Source organism: Mixophyes fleayi, chromosome 2 (genome assembly GCF_038048845.1).
Source record: "Mixophyes fleayi isolate aMixFle1 chromosome 2, aMixFle1.hap1, whole genome shotgun sequence".
Taxonomy (NCBI): domain Eukaryota; kingdom Metazoa; phylum Chordata; class Amphibia; order Anura; family Limnodynastidae; genus Mixophyes; species Mixophyes fleayi.
This window is the reverse complement of record NC_134403.1, coordinates 231,333,470-231,359,253: the sequence shown is the minus strand read 5'-3', so window position 1 is coordinate 231,359,253 and position 25,784 is coordinate 231,333,470. Positions and strand designations below refer to the sequence as shown.

Sequence of the window (25,784 nt, the reverse complement as noted above, 5' to 3'; positions counted from 1 at the left end):
GGCTACCGTCTGGACAACAAACTTAATACAGCAGAACATGTTGCATAACTATATCAAATGACATGTACTAAAGGAGTTATGCATATGTGCAGAATATAGAGATTTCACAAACACAAACAAAAGTGAGTTAGAGAAAGCTGAGGGTCAGAAAAGAAAAGTCATAAAGGCTCGGTTTCTGCAAGTAGCCAGAAATTGCCGACTTTGCAGGAGGAAAATTAAAGCAGCGATGGCTTTTAAAAGCAAACTGGCTACTGCCATATTCAGGTGGTAAATAGATGGTAAATACAGTTTTTGACAGTACAGACACCACTGAGACGGACAGTAGAGTCAAGTTGTATGACATAGGCTCTATAATGGAGGCTGATCAGTCTAAATTACTTACCGCTCAAGCGAGGAAAAGTTCCTTCATGCAGAGCTTCACTGTGCTGGGCAGTATTTCATCGACAAAGGCAAAAAGATAGGAGTTCCAGTTTTGTAGCCAATGACAAAGCACAGACAGTGATTAATTCACTTACAGTGTACTTATGATAACCCCAGCCAGGTTAAGTTGCTGGTAAGAGCGGTCCTCGTCACAGACAGGCGTCTCCCTATGTCAGGAGCCTCAGCGATGCATGCAGAGTGGTTAGAGAGGGTGCTATCGCTGGGTGGCAGGTCGCGGGCACCGACCTCTTGAAACAAGGATTTCTGTGCCAAACAATTCAAACTTGCCACAAGTCATATAGTTAGGTAGGTAAGCTATGTATATCAGGTTTGGCTCCATGCCTGTTAATTGTACCATCTATTGAGCAGAAGGTGTGTACAGTAATTATGGCAGAAAGGCAGTTGAGTAAGGCCCCGCATTTATTGCCAGACTCCAGGGGAATGTGGAGGAAAAAAGCTTGCGTGTACCCAAAAATTTATATCTGTGTTCCCTGAGATGAGTTAAAACTCAGTCCAGAGTTTTTACCTTGACCTATCTCTAGTAGAAGGGTTGATGGGGATAAAATCAAAGTTTAGGTGCAGGGCGTAGTTAAAATACGTCCATCTTAGATTCCCAGCCCACCGAACGTATACTTATTTATTCTTATGACTGAAATATTGGGTGGGGTACGTTTCTTCAGCTGCATTAATGCCGTCAAGTGTTAGCCCGACATAAATATTCCATATAGTCTCAGCCAGACAAAGATTAAAAATAGACTTACTATATAACTGACAGACGTTTTCCTTCATGCTTAATTTCCGCCAGATATAAAATGCGACTGTGTAAAACCTGCCCATGAAGAAATTACGTGAATTACAATGGCTAGAGTGAGATTGCCGGTTTTAAAGCGACAATGGCCGGACCCCACGCCTGGATTAAAACTGCCTTTCACTGGAGATCAGGGGTCTAGCCCAAACCCTGAAGAACAGCTCCATACCATTAATCCTCCTCCACCAAACTTCACAGTTGGCATAAAGCAGTCAGGCAGGTAACGTTCTCCCGGCATACACTAAACCCAGACTCGCCCATCTGCCTGCCAAACAGAGAAGTGCGATTTGTCACTCCACAGAACACGTTTCCACTGCTCCACAGTCCAGTGTCTGTGTGCTTTACAGCACTCCATCCGATGCTTGACATTGAGCTTGCATGCAGGTGCTCAGCCATGGAAACCCATTCCGTTAAGCTCCTGTCACACAGTTTTTGTGCTTACATTAATGCCAGTGGAAGTTTGGAACTATTCAGCTATGGAATCAACAGAGCATTGGCGACTTTTACGTACCATGCAACTTAGCAGTCGATGACACCACACTGTGATTTTACGTGGTCTTATGCTTCGTGGCTGAATTGCTGTTGTTCCTAAATGCTTCCACTTTCTAATAATGTCACTTACAGTTGACCAGCAGGGATGAAATTACACAAACTGTATTATTGCAAAGGTGGCATCCTATCACAGTACCAAGCTTGAACTGAGCTCTTTAGAACGACCCATTTTATATCACAAATGTTTGCAAATGGAGGCTGCATGGCTAGGTGCTTGATTTTATACACCTCTGGCAATGGGTCTGATTGAAACAGCTCAATTCAATAATTAACAGGTGTGGCCAAATACTTTTGTGCATATAGTGCAGATTGCATAACTCGTGTTGCAATTAGTAAAGGAGTTAATCATTACATAATGATATTTGACCTGCATTTCTTTGCTTTATTGATAATAAAGAACACGTCACAGTAAATCTTTCCATATTTATAACAACCGGGATGTGGCTGGATCAGGTGGAAATAATTTAATGTAGAAATTAATTTCAATTAGTGGTGCAGGTGCAAATTTACATCATTGCAAATGTACTTATTTTTTTAATATTGGTATGTATTTTGTATAGAAATTATTTCGGAGACAGAATGTCATATTTGGATCTTGTAACTTTTCTATAGGAAATCCCAAGTATGCATATGAGTAGAAGGGATGTGTTTTTGCAACTGTCTGGAGAGAGGTAATCTCATGTTAATTAGACCTTTTCATCGCTGACTGACCAACACGTCTGCCTGAAAGTACAAGGGTGGGAGAGTAAATTAACTGGCTGGTAGACTTCCTCTGTGTGTAAGATTTGGGATGCAAGTGATCACAGATGAATGTGAATTTAGAAAGTTAAACTGCATTAAAAGATTAGAGAAATGTTCTATCCTGAAGGTAAATATTCAATATAAAATCCTCAGACGTTGTGGTGCCGCTAGCAGCAATGTAAAAAAAAAGTGTTTAACCCCTCCAGGCTGAGTTAGAGGATTAGAGGGCAGGAGGCTGGATTACCTCCTGCCAGGGTATCTGTAAATCTGTATAAAATGCAGACTATTTGACAATGTAATGTATCATTATACCATCTGTAACTTCTGGAAAGATCGCTAGTACCACAGACTGCCGTTTAACTGTCCTTATTAGAACTACATGAGCTAATAAAACATCAATGCTTCAAGATCCTGCTTTGACGACTACTTACCTGTGCTGTAATTTCTGTAACCTACATATCAGACCAATCTAATCTGTTATCCAGCTGTTCTGAGGTTGGAACCCTGTATCCATTACCAACACTCTGCTCGCTACCTGCAGCTCTGGCTAGTGTGATAGGCCAGGGGGAACCATCCACAGCAACCCACTGTAAAATGACACGATTTGCGTCATCACATCACGGGGGCGGGGCTAAAATAACGCGAATTTCGAATCCCCGCCCCATACACGCCCACCCCCCCTTGCATCTCCCGGACGTAAATTATAAAATGTTGGCAAGTATGGACTTAAGTAAGAAATTTCTTGCTAAGTTCCTTAATGAATCAGGCCCATTAAGAGGAAATTCCTTGACCCCTGTAACAACGTATATTGCAAAGGTTGCTCCTCTCTGACATTCTCTGTATGACCCTGTAAATTGACCACAGTAAACTATCCACAAGGTCCGCATTAAAGCTACATTCTTCTGAAGCCCCAGCTGACTCATCATCAGAACCATAAGACAAATCAGACTGTAATAACTGCACGTCACCAACATCCAATTCATCAGAATCTCCACTAACTGCTGACCATGTTATTTTAGGCCTTAACTTCTACAAATCCTCATTTGTAGCAAACATATCAGCCAAAGCCACCTTCATCCACTTAATGAGCTCTCCCATATGTGGAGTTGTTGCTGCTGCTCATTATAACTACAAATATTTCCAGAAAATCCCTCATCAGGATTTTATGTTTCCTGATTGGCTTTTCAGCTATGTTCCCTGTAGTCTTATCATCAGTTAAACTTCATTAGCTTCAGCAGATTTAAGGCAGACAAATATAAACTTCCATAGAAGAAACTCCTTACTAACATACAATACAAAAATTCTTCTCCATGGGGCTCACCATGGCCACATGGTCTGGGACAGGTTTTCTTCCATTCATAAAACGTGATGCCAGTAAATAGATCAGAAAATCCACTTGTGGCCAGCACTGAATTAGTAGCTCCTAATGTTATTGGTCTGCTTCTCCACAGGAATCAACTTTTCCCAGGCTAAAAACCACCCCAGAATTTGTAACATAATGTGCCAGCCTCCAATAATGCAGCTTCTTAAAGGCATGTGTCACCCAGACTGCAAAAGGCCACGTGAGAATGCAATCCTTTGGAGGCAACTCTCCTCCAGGAGGCCAATCCCACTTTCTTCAGTTTGTAATCCAAAAGGTATGCACACCAGAGCTTCAGCAGCAAGCCCCTGAACCTATAACATAACAAACCCTGTACACTTCTACTACTGGTGCAGAAATGGCTTTAAATGAGTTAAAAGTAAAAAATAATAAATTACATTGCTTTAAATAGCTGATGGTGGTGATGATGATATCTTTAATTGCACCTAGAAATAATCTTACCTTTTCATTTATTTTATTTATTTTAAATAGGGAGAACAGACAAGTGTCTGTTGGCTCAGATTATATTCATACATTTACTCTCTGGAGTTTCTTTGGCTTTTTCATACACTTACCTCAAGTAGACGGCTACAGTTTCCCTTCACTCAACTATTCTGTGGAAATCTTGAGAACTAGCCATGATCTCTATTGACTGCCGATATACACTGCTGATTGTTACAGATTTTCATACTCCAGTGAGACAACATTGCCACCTGTTGGCGATTGGGAGTTTGCAGTAAGAAGACATTTATTAGCATCAGCTTAATAGAAGACTCCCACATGAACTGTCTGTAGCTCCTAAGATAAGCTATCTTTATGTTATTTTGTTTTTAGGACCACAATTACTGTTATGATTCCGGGGTTGTCTAGATTGACAACACTTTGCATCTTAGCTGATTTTGACCAAAACTGATCGCTTGAAGCACCCTGTGGCCTGCTTCTACTATAGTACTTAAATATTTCTTCCAGTGTTTATAGTGTGTGACACTCTGAAATCCAACATCTAGGGTATATCACTTTCTCTACCCACCTTCATTTTTGTACTTGTTGTGTATCCTCAGCTCTCATGTAATCACTTACAATGTTATCTTTAAATAGTCTTTGGGAAGCAAATATACAAAACAAGTATCCTACTCTAATTGGGTCCCTCTTGTTTCTCAGGCTGCACCCGATGAACTGGTTTTTACATAAATTACAAAAGCACAAAAGTCCACTCTGGCCACACTAAATAAGACCATATCACAAGTCTGGTACCCCTCTTTACATCTTCAGAAAAGTACCTCTGATCCAACTTGAAGGTTCATCACCCCCACAAGTGTACAGCAAAACCCAACTCCATCAATTGCCACAGTGGCATTGTCTGCTGTATTTATACTTCAAATTGATTTAAACTTTGAAGCCTTCATCATCATTATTTATTTTATGTGGTACATATTTGTCATTCACATTAGTCCCTGCCCCATTAGAATTTGCAGTCTCAATTTCTTAACACACACATACTAGAGTTAATATTGCCAGCAGCCACACCATGCAAACATCTATTGAAAATACCTTCTCCTGAATCTTGGCTAACACAACACATATCACAGCTGTAGAACAATATACTGGTGATGCTGAGGAGATAGTATTTTATCTTTCAAAACTGCTGCAACAAGCAAAGACTTTACTGCAGGGTCATTCTACGTCCGTTCAACCTGATGTGTCCACCACCCATCTCATATTTTAACGAACATTTTTTAGTTAAGAGAGGATGTCCAAAAAATTATTTTTCCAAATATCTCAAATGTATGACCAATATTGTTGTTTTTTTTCGATGTATGAAACTATTTGCTAATCGCAGCTTATTTATTACAGTTTATTTGAAGTATCACAAGTGTTTTTTAAGGAATCGCCACAAAATTTGGACCTCCTAAGGTAACTCTTCCTCTGGAATCCAAAAAGTCAAACCAAATTACTGTATCTGCCTTATGTTTCGAGTTACAGCAAGCGTTTGGAACGGAATTAAAAACGCTAGGTTAAATCAACATTGGCTATCTCAATTTTTTTTAGATGCTTAACTAAAGTATACATTACTACCACAAGCATGGTTTTCTGTTTCATAGGGGAGAAAAAAAATAATGACGTTAACGTTTGATTACTGTTATACCGCATACATAATTTACACAAGTTAAAAACCATACTCAAAAAGTGAACAAAACTGAGGCAATGGGATAACCATCCTATACAGAAACCGAAACTTAACAGAAACTGATGAGAAGGGGATTCACTTTTGAAGCTGAAACTTTCCAGAGAAAGAGAGAGGGAGACAGACAGAAAGCTAGTGAATCATGGCAGCTGCTCCTCCAATGTGCACATTTGGTAGTCTTAAATACTGACTGCCATATTACTCTCCACTCGAAAATCACTGCGTTACATAGCTGGGACCACTTTACAGATGAAGAATAATAACTTTTGATTCACTGGTTGCATTTGAAACTTCAGTCTTGAGATTCTGAAACCTCAGTCTTCTACCATCATGAAAAGGTACTGCTGTTAAACTATGAACAATTTTAGAAAACTTGCTGTAATCCTTCTTGTCTCACAAAATGGAGCCAGAAAAGCTTAAGTTGTGTCACTGAAGTGGACCAAAGAACATGGTGAGTGTCAACTTCATGCTGTTAGGACAGACACTTTGGCCAAAATGCAGAATTCAACTGTCACACTGTAAAGAACAAACAGGCATAGATATGCCAACAGAAGAAGTTGAATCTTCAGTGAAGAGTTTTACTGAATCTGCAGAAACAGATGAGCTGACTCAAAGTTTTACAAAGCTTGGTTGTACACCAGTGAAATTGCATTGAGTAAAGAGAAGACACCAGGAGGCATATGCTTAAAGGAAGAAAGAGCAGGCAAGTACAGCCATTCAAGACAAGTTTACTCAAATATTTTCTCTTAGCACATCCAGAATCACCCCAGAAAGTAAGCAAATGTTCAGGTTGTGATGATTTACAGAGTCTGATATATGAATTAAAGCAAAATTGTGAAGAGGCGCCACGACAAAAAGTAATAAAAAATATTAACTCTGGCACCAAACAGCTGGACATTTAAGCAGACTGCAGAAGAATTTAATGTCACAGAATACCTGGTAAAACAATCAAGAAAACTTAAAGCAACCCATGGCATACTTGCAGAATCTAAAAGATCTAGAAGGAAAGCCCTTCTTATATAAATTGTTCAACAGGTACAGCAGTTTTGCAAAGATGCTGAACATTCTCGGATGTGCCCTGGAAGGAAAGAGTTTTGTTCTGTAAGAGTTCCTGGAGGAAAAAGAATTCGCAGGCAGAAAAGGCTACTCCTAGTAGACTTGAAAGAGATTTATCTTGCTTTCAAAGACTGTTTTGTTCCTTGCAACATCCGTGGTGCGTTTGTGTTGCTGCAAAAGTTATTTATTCTGTGTGTGTTTATGAAACGCACCAAAACGTAAAATTATTGGTTGCTACTTGTGGTGAAACAAGGTATTGATATCGCCTTACTCAGTCTGCACCTCGTTTTCTTTCAAACTATGTACTATAAAAAAACATACTTTTTTCGAGCCCTCTGGTTCCCCATATTTGTCAGTCATATTTAAATTTGTATATATTCTGTTTGAAAGTAGTTAAAATGCAGCAAGGTTTTCTTATCTTGCAGACTAGTCCATTGTTTCAGCCTAGGCAAAAGGATTATTGTCCACCAGTCCTGTATGAATGTACATCACAAACTCTGCTGTATAGCCACAGAACAATACCTATCCTTAATTATATCAAGAGTGGCTCATTTGCTATCCCTATGTATGTTTACCTATGAAAAGGTAGGCACAGAAAAGGACCAATCAGGCAGGTCCCGAGATTCCTGAGGAGGTCATTTTTGGGCTTAAAAGAGAGCTCCAGAGGACAGCAAAGTGGCATTCACTACCCAGGGATAGCTGAAGTCAGGCTGGCGATTAGATCCAGATTTCTGCCCCGACAGGAAAGGGACAATCGGTCCCTGGAGTACTGCCTTTGCCCTGAACTACCTCTCCAGGTCTTGGGGAGATGTATGTCCGACAAAAGCGGAGTGATAGTAGCTCAGGACCACTGCCTTACTGGTAGCCTCAAGAATAGAGGTGGAGAAGCTTGGATGGCTAGACAGCAGTCCCTGAGAGTTGCTAGGATACTGTTGAGGTGTTTTCATTATATACCCTGTATGTTGTCTGTGCCAGATTGTGGTGCTATTTGATGCAGGTTATTATTTAAAGATATTTATATTATTTATGTTTGGTGCTACCATTTTGTTAAATAAACTTATTTATTTTATTTTGGATATTTTGCCTGGGTGATCTTGAACCTTGGATAGGTACCAGGTAGGCTAGCTGTGCGGTGCAGAGGGTTGCATTAAACACTGTATCATTACTCTGCTCTACCACTAAAGATGGACTACAAGGACCTAACTGAAATCATTGTTTGTTCTTAAGTCTTAAAAACTTGTATGCTGCATCGATGTGATAAATGCCAAGGTCTGGAAACACTTCGGGAAAATAGTTGAAAAACTTTTTCATGATATTGACATGAATGATGACACAATTGTCTATAACAAATTGTCCCTAGTGTGTGTGTGACAGGAAATTTAGACTGTAAGCTCCAATGGGGCAGGGACTGATGTGAGTGAGTGCTCTGTACAGCGCTGCAGAATTAATGGTGCTATATAAATAAATGGTGGTGGTGATGATAAGATGTTACAATCACTAGTACTGTGGAACAATTCCGTAAAGTTATTGTAGTGATGTTGATGACGCAACAGCCCATCTGTACAGAGCTGAATATCTACCATTCAACCAGAATCAGAAGCTATTGCGGTACTAGATTTTGCAGAAAATGAATTTGTGTATCAGGATGTAGTTTAAGGATTCCACTGGGACATATCACAAGCAACACTCCACCCATTTGCTGTATATTTTAGGCAAGATTATTGTGACACATCAAACTGTTTGAGTCATAACTGTGCATGCCTTCATTCCGGTAGTTATGAAACACTTATCGGAGCCAATACCAAATTTGGAGTATGTTTACTACTTTAGTGATGGTGCTAGTGCATAATACAAGAACTGTTTCCATAAGGATCCCTTCAATATTGAAGCAGAATGGATTTTTTTTTTGTGGCACACATGGTAAGAGTTCGTGTGATGGCATTGGAGGGTGTCACGAATTCAGAGTCAGACGGAGCCTCGAGCTATGCTCAGGTGGACACTACCTCAGAGAGGCGCGGAGTCTAACGGAAAGAGAAATGTTCACCATGGATCTCCACAAGGGAATATGGACTTTGCGGCTCTCTAACCACAGGTCGCGGTCCTCTAGGGGGTGACGAGCATGACCAAATGGAAAACCCAGATACTAAGGTAAGAGTGAAGATACGAATGAGCTCCGGCGGAGTGCCCAGCAGGTTGGAAAGGGGCAGACTGCCAGGTATATAGGCTAGAAGGCCAAATGGTTCACAAAGTGGAGGAAAAAAGTTGGGTATACACAGAAGTTCTTTGGTCTGCAAAGTGGAGATGTGCTGAGGTCCTGAGGAGCTGGAAAGCCCTGAATCAGGATCAGAGAGGTGGCGCAATGGTCTGCAACATATCAGCGTAATCCTGAATAAGGAGGAGGTGAATCAGGTATGCACTGAAGAGCTATCGCCTGCAGTGTATTTGGGAAAGTAAATGGGACTTTTTTTAAATGATAAACTACATTTGCAACTTGTTAACGTTGACCATTGACTTATAATTTGAATTTGTTTTTATTTTAATAAGTTTAATAAGTTTTGAACCATTAATTTTTTTTCACAAAATCTTCATAAGGTCCATCGGGGGCCCTGGCTGAAACTTTTTTATTTTTTTTATTTTCCCATGCTTTTCTGAGACTTCAAACTGTGCAACCCATAGAGATTATGGGGGAAAAAATTGTGGAAAAAAGTACATAGACAGACACAAAGATAATGCTTATAAACTCCCCAACTGTAAATCTGGACAGAACAAAAGATAGCATGACAGATGTAAGGGCATATCAGACAAATATATTGAATGGTTGCAAAGTTATTGAAGTACAAAATTTTAGGTTTAACTTGTAAACATGTTACAAAATAGCCATTAATATTTGTTGCCTCTATTTCATTTTGGATGAATGTCCAATATATTTTTCCCATATAGTTTACTAGTTAGGCTAGGTACACACTGGAGGTTTTTCAGCCAACTATCGGGCCAATCACCCGATAAACAACTGCTTGGCCACATATTGCATCCGTGTGTATACTTGATGAATGACAGTCCTTCCAAAGTGCTGATAGTCGTTTAATTTGATTGATCATACTGTTTAATAATTTCGTTCCAATCATCTTCTGATCATGTAGTGTGTATACACTCACGATCATGGTCTCCAAAGAGTTCACAGAGTTATGGGGACAAATTTACTAAACTGCAGGTTTGAAAATAGTGGAGCTGTTGCCTATAGCAACCAGTCAGATTCTAGCTGTCATTTTGTAAAATGTACTAAATAAATGATAACTAGAATCTAATTGGTTGCTATAGGCAACATCTTCGCTTTTTCAAACCCGCAGTTTAGTAAATATAACCTATTGTCTTTTCAGCCGATGCCAGCAATGAACAAGTCCTGGTGACTAAATGTAGAGAGTGCTGTAGATTGAATAATTAATTTGTTCGTTCTGCGACTAAATATTTAGTTTCAGAGTCACAGATGCTAACGAAATTCGATCTGACATGTGGATAGCTATAACAACGCGGTTAATCAGTGTGACCGGAATAAATGAATGAATAAATACTGTGCTGTCATTCTCTAAATGACTATTGGACCAGATGAAGAGCACAGATCTGAAGATAAATCATGTGTAGTGTGAATCGACGGGTCAGACCTTCAGTCGTAGGTACAATCGTTGTAGATAACAGATTGGTTGGAAAATTTTCCAGTGTGATATATGTGGTGAATTTCAAAATAAAATTATAATAATTATTACTTTATAACATTTATTAACAATTAAACAAAACTTCCCAAGCAAAAAATACATTTACTATAAAACTGTTATGGGGGAGGAGGGGAGATTAGAGAGGGAGACCAGATACACACTCCCACATACACTCTGGTCTTGTGTTATGATTTTTATGGTACCACATTGGTATCTACAACTGGCTCTCTTTTACATCAAATATCAAGTGAACCTGGAGGAGAAGTGCTGTATGAGCATACATTTCTGTACTTCTCTCAAAATGTTCCATCTCAATCCGCCACTTACAATTTGCCCCTAGTTCAAAGTTTTAAATATTCTCTTTGAATATATCTCAAATAACATTCTCAAGCAACCTCTTTCAGCCTCATGTGAAACTTCATCTACTCTATCAAGTGCAACATTTACTTTGGATGTTCAACTGAGTCTCCGATAGAATAGTGTTTGACAAATTGACATTATTAGATCTAATATGATGCTAGTTCCCAAAGGTTCTCTTCCTCCTGCTTTGTATTTTACTTGTTGTTTTGTGGAACTACATGTATTGCATGACCAATACTTTATTGAATTGTTCAAATCTTGATCTTTGCCTTTCAGATTAGTGTTTTGGTTTTTTTTGTTAGTTTTTTTGATCCTTTTAAAAAGAAGATGGGGTGGATTGTTCTGATCGGTTTTTGACAGTTTTGAAACTTAATTTGTCTCTTCTAAATCTGTTCTTTTACTGACTGTTACATTTTAACTTTATGAGACTTTTATCACATTTTTTTTTTGGAAATCAAATATTTTATTGAATTTTTTTCCAAACAAAACAGAAATAAAAATAACAAATATAGTTCCATTGTATATCGTATTCCACACTTAATGAGTATAACAAGTAAATCAATTCTAGATGTTAAACCTTGTATTAATATCAAAGTAGATTTGAAATGTGTTGTGTTTAAAGACACATGCATATCTATCCTGGGTACTTTCAGCCCTGGAGGTAAGGTGTCAAAAAAACCAAAAAAAAAAAACCATGAGTGACAATAAGTCAAGTATCTTAGTATAGCTTAGTCTTATAGAACATGTATACGATTATGGATTTAGCGAGAGGGAGAGGATGAGGAAGGGGGTGTTGGGAGCACTTAACCCGGATCAAAGTTGGCGGACAAAGATTGCACTGAATATTTTGAATTTTCCCATCGGGACCACACTTCAAAGTATTTCGGCATGGTATTTTGTGAATGATACATGAATCTCTCATGCCCTACAGCCTTAATGACCAGAGCCTTTGTCACATTTTTTAAAATCGCTGTTATATTTTACTGTTGTAAGTCCCATATCGTAATATTAGTGTGTAAATATTGTTGTACTTGATTGACTTCATTATATTTAATGAAAATGCTGTTAATATTTTGTTCCATGATTCTAATAATATTATGGTAAATTTATAAAGGTGTCTTTGCTATGGAAGGGTTTTATAGTTATAATTTGCACCATACTTACCAACCATATGCGGTTTATGCGCATGTGATAATGCAGTGTTATGTAGAACACATGTTTTTAAGATGTATAGGATTTGAGCACTTGCCAGTTTGAAATAAAAGGGTGCTCATTTTGCTTACAAATGTTTGACCATTCCATTAACACATAGTTCATGACTTCGTATAAACCATGGATTTAGGCTAAAACCTTGTTTATTGTTTTATGCACATATCTGTGAACCCATAGTGTCAACATTTGCATTGCATTCACAGAAATATTGAAGTCTTGCGATAGAAAAAAAGTGTTACTATGCTCGGAGCATTAATTAACTTCCTGAAGGTAGTTGTCTACAAATAAGATGGATTTGCAACATTTTTGTGTTCCCTCATCTTGTTTAAGACATGTCTTGCGCTTTGGGGGCAATTCAATTAGCCGCAATGTTTTAACAGAAGTTTCTGCTGATTTTTCCTCGCACCCCATAGAGGTACGATGAAAAATGATCAAATTAATTGAATTGAATTACCCCGCCCTTTTATGTCTCATTTTGAGACTATTTAAAAATTCTATTAAATGTACCTTATCATCCAGTACTCTGCATTATATTTTCTAACAGTTTCCATAATTTAGTTACCTATTTCAGCTACTATATATGGATAAATCTTCTTTCCTTCCAGCAGTAAGTACAATATGTGTGTTTTTTTGTTTTTTTTAATAGGTGAATTCGATTTCATGGAACAGTACAGGGGAATACATCTTATCTGGCTCTGATGACACAACGTTGGTTATTTCTAACCCTTACAATAAAAAAGTAAGTTTTGTTTCAAGTGGCTGCACTGTATTTGTATTTATTTCTAATTTATTAATGCAGCATTTCCACCTTTTAAAAACATTTTACCATTGTACCCTTTTTCGAAGCTCCTCAGTTCCTTTAACATCCCTGGCTGTGGTTTGTCATTGGCACTCCTGCTCACCCCTCCTCTAAGCCATGACATCCCTCTAGTCTTCAAACCTTCAAGTGTTCTCCCCGAAAACCTATTCAGACTAGTTTGACATTGCTCAACCACCCTCTTAACCTCCCTAGGGTACCCTATTACCACCCTTTTACACAGTTCACACAAGACAACAACCCTTTGCCCAACATTGCTATGTGACTGGATCATACAGCGCACTAAGCACTTTTTATCTTTTGCAATCTGACTGGAGCAATATACCTAACCTCATGTCTGATACTCCCATTGTCCCATAGATTCTAAGCTTGCAAGCAGGGCCTTCTTACCTCTCTGTCTGTCTGTATTACCTAGTATTGTTTTATTACTGTGTTTGTTCCCAATTGTAAAGTGCTACGAAGTTTGCTGGCGCTATATAATTAAATGATGATGATATTACAGAATTGACACAGTTCCTGGGAAAAACGGCTGCATGTAGCAGCTCCCAGGAATTCTGCTAGCAGGAGGGTTACGTTAGTAAAATCTTTTACATATGTAGTATCATGTATACTGTTCTTCAAACTTTTCTTTCAAATGTTGCATAAAGTAAATCTTATTGTACCTCACATTCACATAATTAAATCAGATGAACTAAAATACTATGGGGGAGGCAAATCAGGGCAAAACACTATTAATTAGCAGAAATTTTTTATTTTAAAAGAAGTCCAACTGTGGTCTTAATGACAAACCAGAAGGGTCTATTTTGGTGGTGCAGTCGGATTGTCAACAATGAAAATGTTGACACTATAATGCTGATGGTTAGAATGCCGACACTGTTAAAAGGTTGTCATTAAGAATGTTGACATGTTCACTAGGTCGACATGGTTAAATGATGCTAAACCTGCTATGCCGCATAGGAAGCTCTTAGAAGTACTGGTCCTACTTATAACATGGAAATTTTCCACAGCTTGAACTCAAGTAGCCTTAATTTGATGCACAACAGGTCCCAGCGGGCCCTGTAAATTACCAGCGCCTAGTGCCGGTATTTTTTTTTTTTTTTTTTTACTGTATTGCTGTCTGATCGGCGGTATTGCTGGTTTAAATTTAATGCTTTATTTCGACATTGTGCTAACAATTTTACAACCTGTCAAGATTCACAATTGCGATCGCTAGTTATGGAAACAATTGCGATCGCTAGTTATGGAAACAATTGCGATTGCTAGTTATGGAAGATAAAGGATTAATGACCATAATGATATTGTGTTTGGAATGCAAATAGGTTGGTAAAAACTGGATTAGGTCAGTTCTCTTAGGCACAACATATGCTCAGCTGTTCGAGTGAGCTGTCCACACCTTATCAAAGGAATCCTTTGAACTGACCTATGATTTGCATTATACTGGACTGACCTGAACCCTGGACCAATGAATACCTCTCTGACTGTTATCTGTGTACATAGTAACATCACCAGTGTTTTTTGTAAATTGAAACTGCATATAAGCAAGCTTCTCTGGGCCATTGTTCTCTCTACCTTTCTGACTGCAGACTACATGGTCCTGGGCCCAGGTGAAGCGCTAGCCAAAATGTAATATATTCAGTTTTTATATTTCCCTGTTTATTATAATATCTTTTATGCGTCATAATGGCTTTCTGTTAATCTTAGTATATTTTGAAATTAAATATGTTTGTGCTTTGGACCCACAATAATCGCATTGTACAATGTTCATTGGTAAGCTTCAAAACGAACTTAAAACCAGCAATACTCCTGACTCTGCCGTCTCTGCCTGTTGGCAGCGCCGGTCCCGGAGATAGCATTAGTGACAGCACCACAGTGAGTGGCTGCTGTCACCCTAAGCACAAGCCTGACAGCCTGTCTATGTGGGCAGAGGAGGAGATACCTCTGTCATGTAGTCTTAATCCGTTTGTAACACAGACCGCTACCTAATGGTTAACAGTGCTGCACGCAGCACCGCCAACCGCTCCTACACTTGCTACACCAGAGAGTGTAAACTAAAACATAAAGAAGAAACTAAACCGATATCAGATCTGTACCAAATCACTGCATCTCAATTATAAACACCCAACTCCTTGGGCACTTAAATTAAACTGGATCTAGCAGGAGTTGCAGAGGGGAGGAGTCAGCAGCAGTTTAGTTAACTATTTAAGTGCCAACTCCATGCACCCTCATACATCCCCATGGTAGCAGTGTCCCCCAAATTGGATGATTGAGAAACAGGCATTTTCATGTTATTTTTATTTTTAATTTAAACTTTTTGTTTTACAATGACAGAAGAAGGGAGGGTAGGGATAAGGAGAGGGAAAGGAGAAAAACACAGAGCGATAAGCGAAACCCAATGTTATTAATAAGGTTTGGAATTCTATTTCAATTGAGACAGGTTAAGTTGTAGATTGTAATGTGAAGGGTCACTCTAGAGTACAGTATACAATAATTATGGAGTGACGGAAGTAGGAGAAGCAAATGTGAACCAAGGGTGCCAAATTTATCATCTTTTCCCTGTAATTTTAGGGTAATCTTTTTCATAGATGGTGGAGGGGAGGCAGGCATGATTCTTTCCAGTACTAAGCTATAGATTCTTTGGCTGCGTTTAAGATATGAGAAGCAAGTTTACTAGATTGTGCCCCGAAACCAGAGATTGAGAGACCATGAAGAACAGACCAGGGGGAGATCCTGAATTTAGTATACTTTATCTATTCAATCCCTCCAGAATATTAGGATTTAAGGGCAACTTCACCAGATGTGGATGATGTCCTCTCTATCCCCACTGCCCCACCAACACATGGGAGAAGTAGCCGGGAAACATCTTCTGTAATCTTGTAGACACAAGGTACAAGCTTGTGTATATTTTATAGACGTTTTCTTTCATCAAAGTAAAAATAGAGGTCCTGGAAACCATATCTTTTTTTAATTCTGGCTCACATTTCCTCATCAATCGGAGGTCCCAGTTCTCTTTCTCAATCGAGCTCGTGGCCTAGCAAGGGTTCTGTAGTAGCAAATCGCAGTAAATGGTAGAGAATCAAAATCTTACTGTTCCTGAAGGGAGTGTAATAACACAATCGCTCAAATTGAGTAAAGTTCCTGAACAACTGTAATCTGGAAAGGGATTATAGATAGGAGCATATTTGCGAATATTTTTCTCGGAAAGAGGCCAAAGGTCTGCAACTCATTCCATTAATAAAATCACACAGCAGTTTAAGTCTCCCAATGAGTCTCAATCAAAGAGTGACAATATAAGAGAGGAGAACATGGTTGGAAATCAGGATTATCGTAGATTGGAGTTATTGGGGAGGGCCAAATATTTCACCATGATGAAGTCTGCTAGGGGTTCTATTACTAGAGCAAATATGAGGGGTGATAAAGGGCATCCTTACTTAGTGTCATTTCAGATTTCAACAAGCACTGCAGTGTTCTTCCCAGAAATATTTCCCAGCCGGGTGGCATTAAGAAGCAGCCGGGTGGTTATGCTCGCCAGACTTGTCGACCACTGCTACTTATGACCCTCTTGTACAGCCTCTCCAAGTTCCAGCATGACACATGCAATAGTTTTGGTCCTAGCTTATTTATCTTCCTGAAATTTGTCTTGTATATTAACCCTCATGCACTAATGCTATTTTATATTTTGATTGTATCTTGTGTTTTGTCTGCTCCCCACTATGTACCACTTCCTTTTTTTCTGTATCCCCATCCCGTACCCCAATAAAAAATAATTTTGTTTAAAAAAAAGAAGAAGCAGCTGGGTGGGGGCAGTTGTAATACTTTGCAATAATAATGAAAAATGTTGGAAGTTATTACCCACACCTGCCAGGACTGGACAGGCTTGTGGTCAGTGGTCAAACACACACTGCTGACTGTAGTACTACATATTGCCTGTTATAGTAGGAGAAACAATGCTTTATTCTATTATAATAGGACTCTGTTGAACTCCAAGAGCCGGGTGGCGAGTAAAAACTGCTGTTTGGAGCACCCGGGAAAAGGTGCTGGGGAGAAGACTGCTCTGCGACATTGTCGTTGATTGCCAATCTAGACAAGGAATTAACATATAATGCATTAATGCCTTAATAAGTTCCCATCTATCCTACATTTTTCTAGAGTAGCACACATGAAGGGCCACATGCTCTGGTCAAAAGCCTTCTCTGCGTCCAAGAACAAGAGTAAGGAGGTTTTTTTTTACGTTGTTTATCCTCTGAGCCAAATCAATAGTCCTCTTAGTATTGTGTCCCTAGCTTACCTCCCAGTGATAAAGCCTACTTGGTCATTGTGGAGTAATCATGAGAGCACTTGATTTAGTCTAGTACCAAAAATTATGACTGATTTCTTCCATTGTAATTTTCTTACCCAGGACTATAGCTGTATAATGTGATATTGAAAGGGATGGGATGATGACAATAAGGCGCTTGTAATAGAGGATAGTTCAGCGGTAGGTACCAAATTAGTTGGTTTATCATTTAAACATTTTTGTAGAATTTTTCAAACTACTTCATTTTTTTTAAAAGGATCTTGAATGGTGGTTCTTCCATGTTATGTTTTTAGCTTTCTATTCCTGATTCTTCTCAAACAGATTTGTTGCATCCTTATGAATAATAATTAGTTTAGCTCACATGTAATGCCACCAGTGATTTTGCTCATCCCTAATGTGATGCTATATTCCTTTGAATATTAGGGTGGTCTGTAAAACATGTCTGTTTAACATATATTTGCATATTACTCTGATTATGTACATTACTACAGTCATGTTGGGCTAAGCACTGTCTAACTGGATGTGCGTCTAATGTCAAATTTGATATTGGGCGAAAATACTATTGCGAAGATAGTGAGAATTTTTTTTTAGGAAAATGATCCAAATTCTGCAAGCTATGGACTGCTCTTCCTGGCGGAGACTGCTATTAGATCATTAAATAATCATCATTAAAGAAAGAAATGATGATGATGGACTGGAGCTGCGCTCGTGTTTTATAAACTACCACTGTAAAATATGTAGCATAAGTGCAAAATATTTATTTCCTGCACAGGGAAAGTTTATTAAAAGTTTACATCCATCTACGCGGGAGCATAATGTATCCTATTGATGGTATAGCAAACTGCTGAAATAGTTACTGCTAAGAATATCATAAATAAATTAGAAAAACATACAAAAATTGATGCTCCCATGCCTGTACATATCATTACCAGATAAACTATTGTAGCAGAACTGTTCAGTATACACTAAATTCTGTACACTGGCAATTCCAGCTGAAACATCACTGACCAGCTTATTGATGGATGGTTTGCATTTGACACTGACATTGCACTTTTATGAAAATATGAAATAAACTACTTTGATAATGTGATCTACTATCTTTTTCTTTTTTTTTTTTTCTGCTTACAGGTTTTGACGAGAATCCGTTCAGGTCACAGAGCTAATATTTTTAGTGCAAAGTTCCTGCCTTTTACCAATGACAAGAACATTATATCGTGCTCAGGAGATGGAGTTATTTACCTCACAAATATTGAAAAAGATACAGAGACAAATAAACAGTGCCAATATACGTGTCATTATGGAACGGCATATGAGGTTTGTAATTTCAAGTTGATGGCTATACTTTCCTGCTTTTAATTAGTTAAGGAAGGAAATAAAGCACATTTTATTCTCACATTTATACAGAGTAGTAATGCATCAGAGTACACTTTTGCCACTATGTATAGTTTTCATATTAGTACAATTTGTAGTTGATGCTATAAAGAAATCTTTTAAATGTTGTTAAAATCAACACTGATAAAGGAGAAATTTTGTAATCTATGAAATCATGAACATTTGTCTGCATTAAGTGTTCTAAGAAGTGTGTGATATATATATATATATATATATATATATATATATATATATATATATATATATATATTGTAACAAAAGGAAGCATTTAGCTGGCAATATGCAGAGAAAGCAGGGAAGTAGAGTAAAACATTGCCATAGTTATGTACCTAGGTGGAGATTAAACCAGGTAAAAACATATGTGTAGTTTTAAAATTGGTTTACTTACATGATTTAAAAGCTGCTTCCTCTCAGCAAACAGACAGGGTGGGTCTGATAGTCTAAACAGAGCCAGGGTTGGGCGTTTCTTTTTAAAGAGAAGGTGGTTGTGTCACCTGTCCATCAAACTAGGCCTGTGGGAGGAGTGTCAGGTATAAAACCCTGCTTGTTTCATTGTTCAGGGAGATCAACGCTGGGCTAGCTGGCTGATCTGGACAGAGAGCTAGACTATGTATAGTAAGCGTTGAGGGTCTCCATAATTGGTGTGCAAGTATACGGTGTCAAAACATTATTACCATCCTGACAATAAAGAAGCATAAAAAGGAAGAAGTTGTACGCGTGTGCTTCTGCAGTAGCGGGCTCTTGCCACAAGATATATGTGTATATGTATATATATATATATATATATATATATATATATATGTATCTCACAGCATTCAGGTAAATAAAAGTAACACATATAGGAATAATGTAAATACAAAATTAGGTGGTTTCTCTGACCCTGGAAATCGACTTACTATTTTATGATTTGTGTATCCTATTTTGGTACAGGTAGGACAGGAGGTCCTATCTGATTTGTCTGTATATTTACTTTTATTACAGGTAAAGGACATGCTTTCTATAATTTATAATGATGACGATCCCATTAAAATAATATTTATACATTAATGTATATTATCTATTATTATTATCTTTTATTCATAAAGTGCTGTCATTTTGTGCTGTGCAGCACTTTGGGGGATGATGACACAAACATCGACATTATACAGAAAGTAAAGATGGTCCTGCCCAAATTTGTTTAAAATCTAAGAGGTGTGGGGAAAACTTGATACATAATATTGTGGAATAACAATTGTAGCTGCTGGTGGGGAAAGTGTGTGTCTCTATTGTAAGGCAGCAGCATTATCTGTACAGCGCTGCGGAATCAGTGGCGCTAAATAAATAAATAGTGATGATAATGATTATCAGCCACCAATAACAAAGCAATTATTGACAACTGACAGTTCAGTGCAGCTACAAGTGGTGCCTCACTGTTGGAGAGGGTGGTGGAGACTCAAAAATGAACCAGTCGCTGTAGAAATCTTAAAACGGCCAATGTCAACCATAAAAGTCCTTTATTGGTAGTATATAAAATGACTAAGAATATATAGAGAGTACATTTGAAGGGGCCGATTCATTTCGGCCACATTAGTGTAAGAATAACGCTGCGCTAATTGTATTACCGTTAATACAGTAATCTTAACCTGAATTTTTGCTCGCGGCCCCAAGGGCTGCGAGCAAAATTCAGCGTTAAAATTACCGTACTAACGGTAATGCTAGTAACGGTAATAGTGCGCAGGCCGCACTATTCCGCACATTCCTAGAATAATGCGGCCAAATTGAATTGGCCCCTAAAAAGCAAATGGAGATTATAAAAAGGTACCGGTAAATACTTTCTATTGTTGGTCTAGATTCTTGAATCTTTTTTTTCATAAGACTGCCCTCTTTTGTGTTCACAAAACAATCGAGCACTGGCATTTTGGGTCCCAGCTGTACAAAAAGTTGACTTTCTGGCATAAATGAGGTGTCAATTTTAAATCTATAATAAATGCATCTAATCTAACTCCCTTTTAAGCAAGTGTTTGCAGAGGTCTTGTCCCCTGACCTTTCTTAGGATTTAATGCTTGCGAGAAAGCATAGAGCTTCTGGGAACAAAGGCCTCCTTGGCAATTAAGCCAGGATTGCAATGATCTCCTTATTCCTTTATTTCTTAACACTCTGAAATTTATTGGGACTGGAGAAAACATTCCACATATTTATTTATTTGTATTGATTGAGACAAAGCTCCAAATGGGCTTGGGCAACCACCTCAACCTCCATAATATTGTTCGCCACCCAAAGTAGGTAAAGTAGGATCAATTCTGCCAAGTCCCAATGAGTGTACTGCTGATTTGGCTTAACACTGTGGTGTATCTCTTGGGTTACTGCTGAGCTGTACAGAAACAAGTAAGGCTAGAGTCCCTGATGATAATTAGCTATTGAGAATCTTGACAATATTCCATTGCTTCAGAATGTCCTGTTGTAAGAGTCTGATGTAAACTGGCCATTTGACACTATGGGGTATATTTACTAAACTGCGGGTTTGAAAAAGTGGAGATGTTGCCTATAGCAACCAATCAGTTTCTAGCTGTCATTTTGTAGAATGTACTAAAGAAATGAAAGCTAGAATCTGATTAGTTGCTATAGGCAGCATCTCCAGTTATTCAAACCAGCAGTTTAGTAAATATACCCCTGTGAGTATGCCTATAAATTGCTGTCAAACTTGAGGTGGTGGCTGGGATTAAAAATTCTAATCGTCTGGATGATTTTAGGTTGTTTTTAAGGTGGAAACTTGTGTGAGGTATTATTTTCAGGATTGGTATCTGTGGAATTGATAATGAGATTTGCTTTTTCCCAGTTTATAAGGCAGCCCAAATACCTGAAGCTTTGTCAAGACACCTTTAAAAATGCTGAGATAGTATTTGTGGATCCTTATCCAAGATGTCAACAAAGACATTTATCCCTTTTCAAATTTTAAGTTGCTATTCGATTTTTCAAACCTTTTCTAGGTACTCTTTTTAACTCTGTTCTACGTTTAGTGTATGTGAAATGCATAAAACATGAGAAATTATTGCTAGTTCTGCACAAAGATTTTGTTTTTACGTTGGATGCATACTGTGTGTGATATGAACATTATAACACTAACATTATGGAGGCAGTATAACAGTGGCTATTTGATTAGAATAACCCCTAAATATTTTATTATTAAACATAGCAATATTTAGAAGGTTAGAACGATGATTTGAATGTAACAGTTGAATTATGATTATATAGTGTTCCTCTATCAATTTTAATATAATACAGACATCATGGTAAGCATAATGTAGACAAGACTGATATCCATGATTATAAAACTTGTGGTGCTAAGAAGTCACCCTCGTTGTCTTTGATTGTCTAACCAGTGTCCTTGTCTGGTCAACTGTAGTATTGACCTTACTGTTTCCATCTTGAAAGGTCTGATTTTTTTTATTTTTTTTTTATGAAACATTTGAGCTTTCTGAGCTTGAGAATCACCCAAAGTTCTTTGTACATAAATACGTAATGCCCTGACCACATCCAGATATTCTAATGTGGAACCTGCGGATGCATCTTGGAACACTGGAACCACTATTTCCTGATTAATGTGAAACCCGGAAACTACTTTCGGTTGAAGGGAAGGGACAGTCCGAAGATCAGGAAAGGTTCCCTGCAGGAAAGAGCCCCAAGCTCTGACACTCATCTAGCCGACACTATGGCCAGCAGGAACTTCACCTTCCATGTCGGGAATCTAAGGTCCTTTGACTGTACGGGTTCAAAGGGAGGTTCGTGTAGCATAGATAGTACCAAATTCGGATCCCAGGGTGCCTTGGGAGGAACAAAGGGAGGTTGAATGTGCAGCACCCCCTGCAAAAGGGTACGGACGTCCAGAAGGTCCGCCAGACGCCTCTGGAAGAAGATAGGGCAGAGACTTGGACCTTAAAGGATCCCAGGCGGAGCCCTGTGTCAAGACCCTTTTGAAGAAAAGCCAGCAGCCAGGGCAAATTAAATTTATTTGTATGGTGTGCCCGGCCCTCACACCATTAAATGTAGATGCGCCAGATTCTATGGTAAATGCAGGCTAAGACCAGCTTCCCAGCCCGTAACAGGGTATTCACCACCCTGGAGGAATATATATATATATATATAATATATATATATATATATATATATATATATATAGCAAATAAAAGATATATCTGGCGCTGATCACCACAGCGTGACCACTTCAAAATAGTAAGATGAAGTATGTGTGTGTGTATATATATATATATATATATATATATATATATATATATATATATATATACATACAATGTATAGCAAATAATATCAGTCCCGTATCCACAGTACATAAAAAAATCACTTGACTCTTGTAAGAGTGGCAGCCTCAATAGCCTGACGCCAGATGGTTAATCCGGACGGAATGGATTGCTGCAACAGAAGAACAAGCAGGGCACCTCTCAGTGATATATCAAATATACAACGTGGAATAGAGCAATAACATGTGTACCGTGAGGTAGACAACGATGGGTCTTTTAGGAGATAGTGGAGTATTCTTTGCTGTACTTGTAGTCCTCCAGATCTCCACCGATCAGTACAAAAATGCGGAAAAAGCGAACATAGTATAACTCTGTAGTATTCTTAATGAGGGCAATATCACCAAATTCCCCACAATCCTATGGGGTGTGTGGGATTGGTATCCCAAGATTACCAATTAAATGACACCCATATAAGTGCAGAAAAAAATGTCTAAATCTGCGTACCAGATATCATGAAGTGTCCCACTTGTGGAGAATATTAAAACTAGAGTTGAGCGCACTCGGATTTATGAAATCCGAGCCCACCCGAACGTTGCCGATCCGAGTCGGATCCGAGACAGATCCGGGTATTGGCGCCAAATTCAAATCTGAAACTGAGGCTCTGACTCATAATCCCGTTGTCGGATCTCGCGATACTCGGATCCTATAAATTCCCCGCTAGTCGCCGCCATCTTCACTCGGGCATTGATCAGGCTAGAGGGAGGGTGTGTTAGGTGGTCCTCTGTCCTGCTATATCTCGTGCTGTTCAGTTAAGTGCTGTGCTGTGCTCAGTCCAGTGGTGCTGTGTCCTGTGCTCTGTCCTTCTGAGGTCAGTGGTGCTGCTGGGTCCTGTGCTGTGTCCTGTTCAGTCCAGTGGTGCTGTGCCCTGTACTCTGTGCTTCTAAGGGCATAGTTATTTCCCCAATATTCCCAAGTGTTTAAAAAAATAAAAAAAAGTTATTTAAAAAAAATACAAAAAACAAATTAAATTTTTTTTTAATTACAACAAAATTTGCACAACCAATCCTGCAGTATAAGCCCATTGGTACTGCAATATTACCAAGTTCACACATTCTGCAGTATCAGTCCAGTGGTGCTGTGTCCTGTGCTCTGTCCTGCTGAGTTCAGTAGTGCTGCTGGGTCCTGTGCTGTGTCCTGTTCAGTCCAGTGGTGCTGTGTCCTGTGCTCTGTGCTTCTAAGGGCATAGTTATTTCCCCATTATTCCCAAGTTTTTAAAAAATAAAAAAAAAGTTATTTAAAAAAAAATTAAAAAAAATAATAATTATAACCAAATTTGCAAAACCAATCCAGCAGTATATAAGCCCATTGGTACTGCAATATTACCAAGTTCACACATTCAGCAGTATAAGTCCAGTGGTACTGATATATTACAAAGTTTACTGATTCAGCAGTGTATAAGTCCAGTGGTACTGCTATTACAAAGTTCACTGATTCAGCAGTGTATAAGTCCAGTGGTACTGCTATTACAAAGTTCACTGATTCAGCAGTGTATAAGTACAGTGGTACTGCTATTACAAAGTTCACTGATTCAGCAGTGTATAAGTCCAGTGGTACTGCTATTACAAAGTTCACTGATTCAGCAGTATAAGTCCAGTGGTACTGCTATTACAAAGTTCACTGATTCAGCAGTGTATAAGTCCAGTGGTACTGCTATTACAAAGTTCACTGATTCAGCAGTATAAGTCCAGTGGTACTGCTATTACAAAGTTCACTGATTCAGCAGTGTATAAGTCCAGTGGTACTGCTATTACAAAGTTCACTGATTCAGCAGTATAAGTCCAGTGCTACTCTCCTGTGCCGCATATAATTTTTAAAGGCTTTGCCGAGTGTGTGTGGCTTAGGGGTACGCTCTCTTGTGCTACATCTAATGGAAAACCAAAATTTGGAGGATAAAGTAGGGAAAGATCAAGAACCACTTCCTCCTAATGCTGAAGCTGCTGCCACTAGTCATGACATAGACGATGAAATGCCATCAACGTCGTCTGGCAAGCCCGATGCCCAATCTCCTAGTACAGGGCATGTAAAATCCAAAAAGCCCAAGTTCTCCAAAAATAGCAAAAAGAGAAACTTAAAATCATCTGAGAAGAAACGTAAAGTTGGCAATATGCCATTTACGACACGTAGTGGCAAGGAACGGCTTAGGCCCTGGTCCGTGTTCATGACTAGTGGTCCAGCTTCACCCAAGGATCTAAGCCCTCCTCCTCCCCCCCCTACAAAAAATTTAAGAGAGTTATGCTGTCAGCAACAACCACAAAACAGCAAAGAACTCTGCCTTCTAAACAGATGACATCACAAATCCCCAAGGCGAGTCCAAGGGTATTGTTGGTTGTGAACCCTGACCTTCCCATCACTGTACGGGAAGAGGTGACTCCATCCAGCATTTGCAGCACGCCCTCTGCATATGCTGGAAGGATCACCCACAGTCCAGTTACAGATTTGGCTAATAAAGGTGTGAATGTTGTACACCGGGAGGAGGATATTGATGTAGCTGGCGCTGAGGAGGATGTTGATGATTATGATGCAGACAGATACCAAATTGCCTTTCTCAATTTCTATTTATATTCTAGATTATATAACGGCTG

The 25,784-nt window shown here is 38.7% G+C and overlaps 1 protein-coding gene across 7 annotated transcripts in view; it reads left to right on the top strand.

Annotated features, from left to right (window-relative positions):
- The window catches only part of DCAF6 (DDB1 and CUL4 associated factor 6), a 291,082-nt gene that overhangs the window by 52,171 nt on the left and 213,127 nt on the right, over positions 1–25,784 (top strand). For all 7 annotated transcript variants that reach the window (XM_075195604.1, XM_075195606.1, XM_075195607.1 and 4 more), the window contains exons 4-5: positions 13,051–13,143; positions 18,644–18,829. In XM_075195604.1, coding sequence (XP_075051705.1) covers positions 13,051–13,143; positions 18,644–18,829 — 279 coding nt within the window. The remainder of the gene's footprint in view (positions 1–13,050; positions 13,144–18,643; positions 18,830–25,784) is intronic.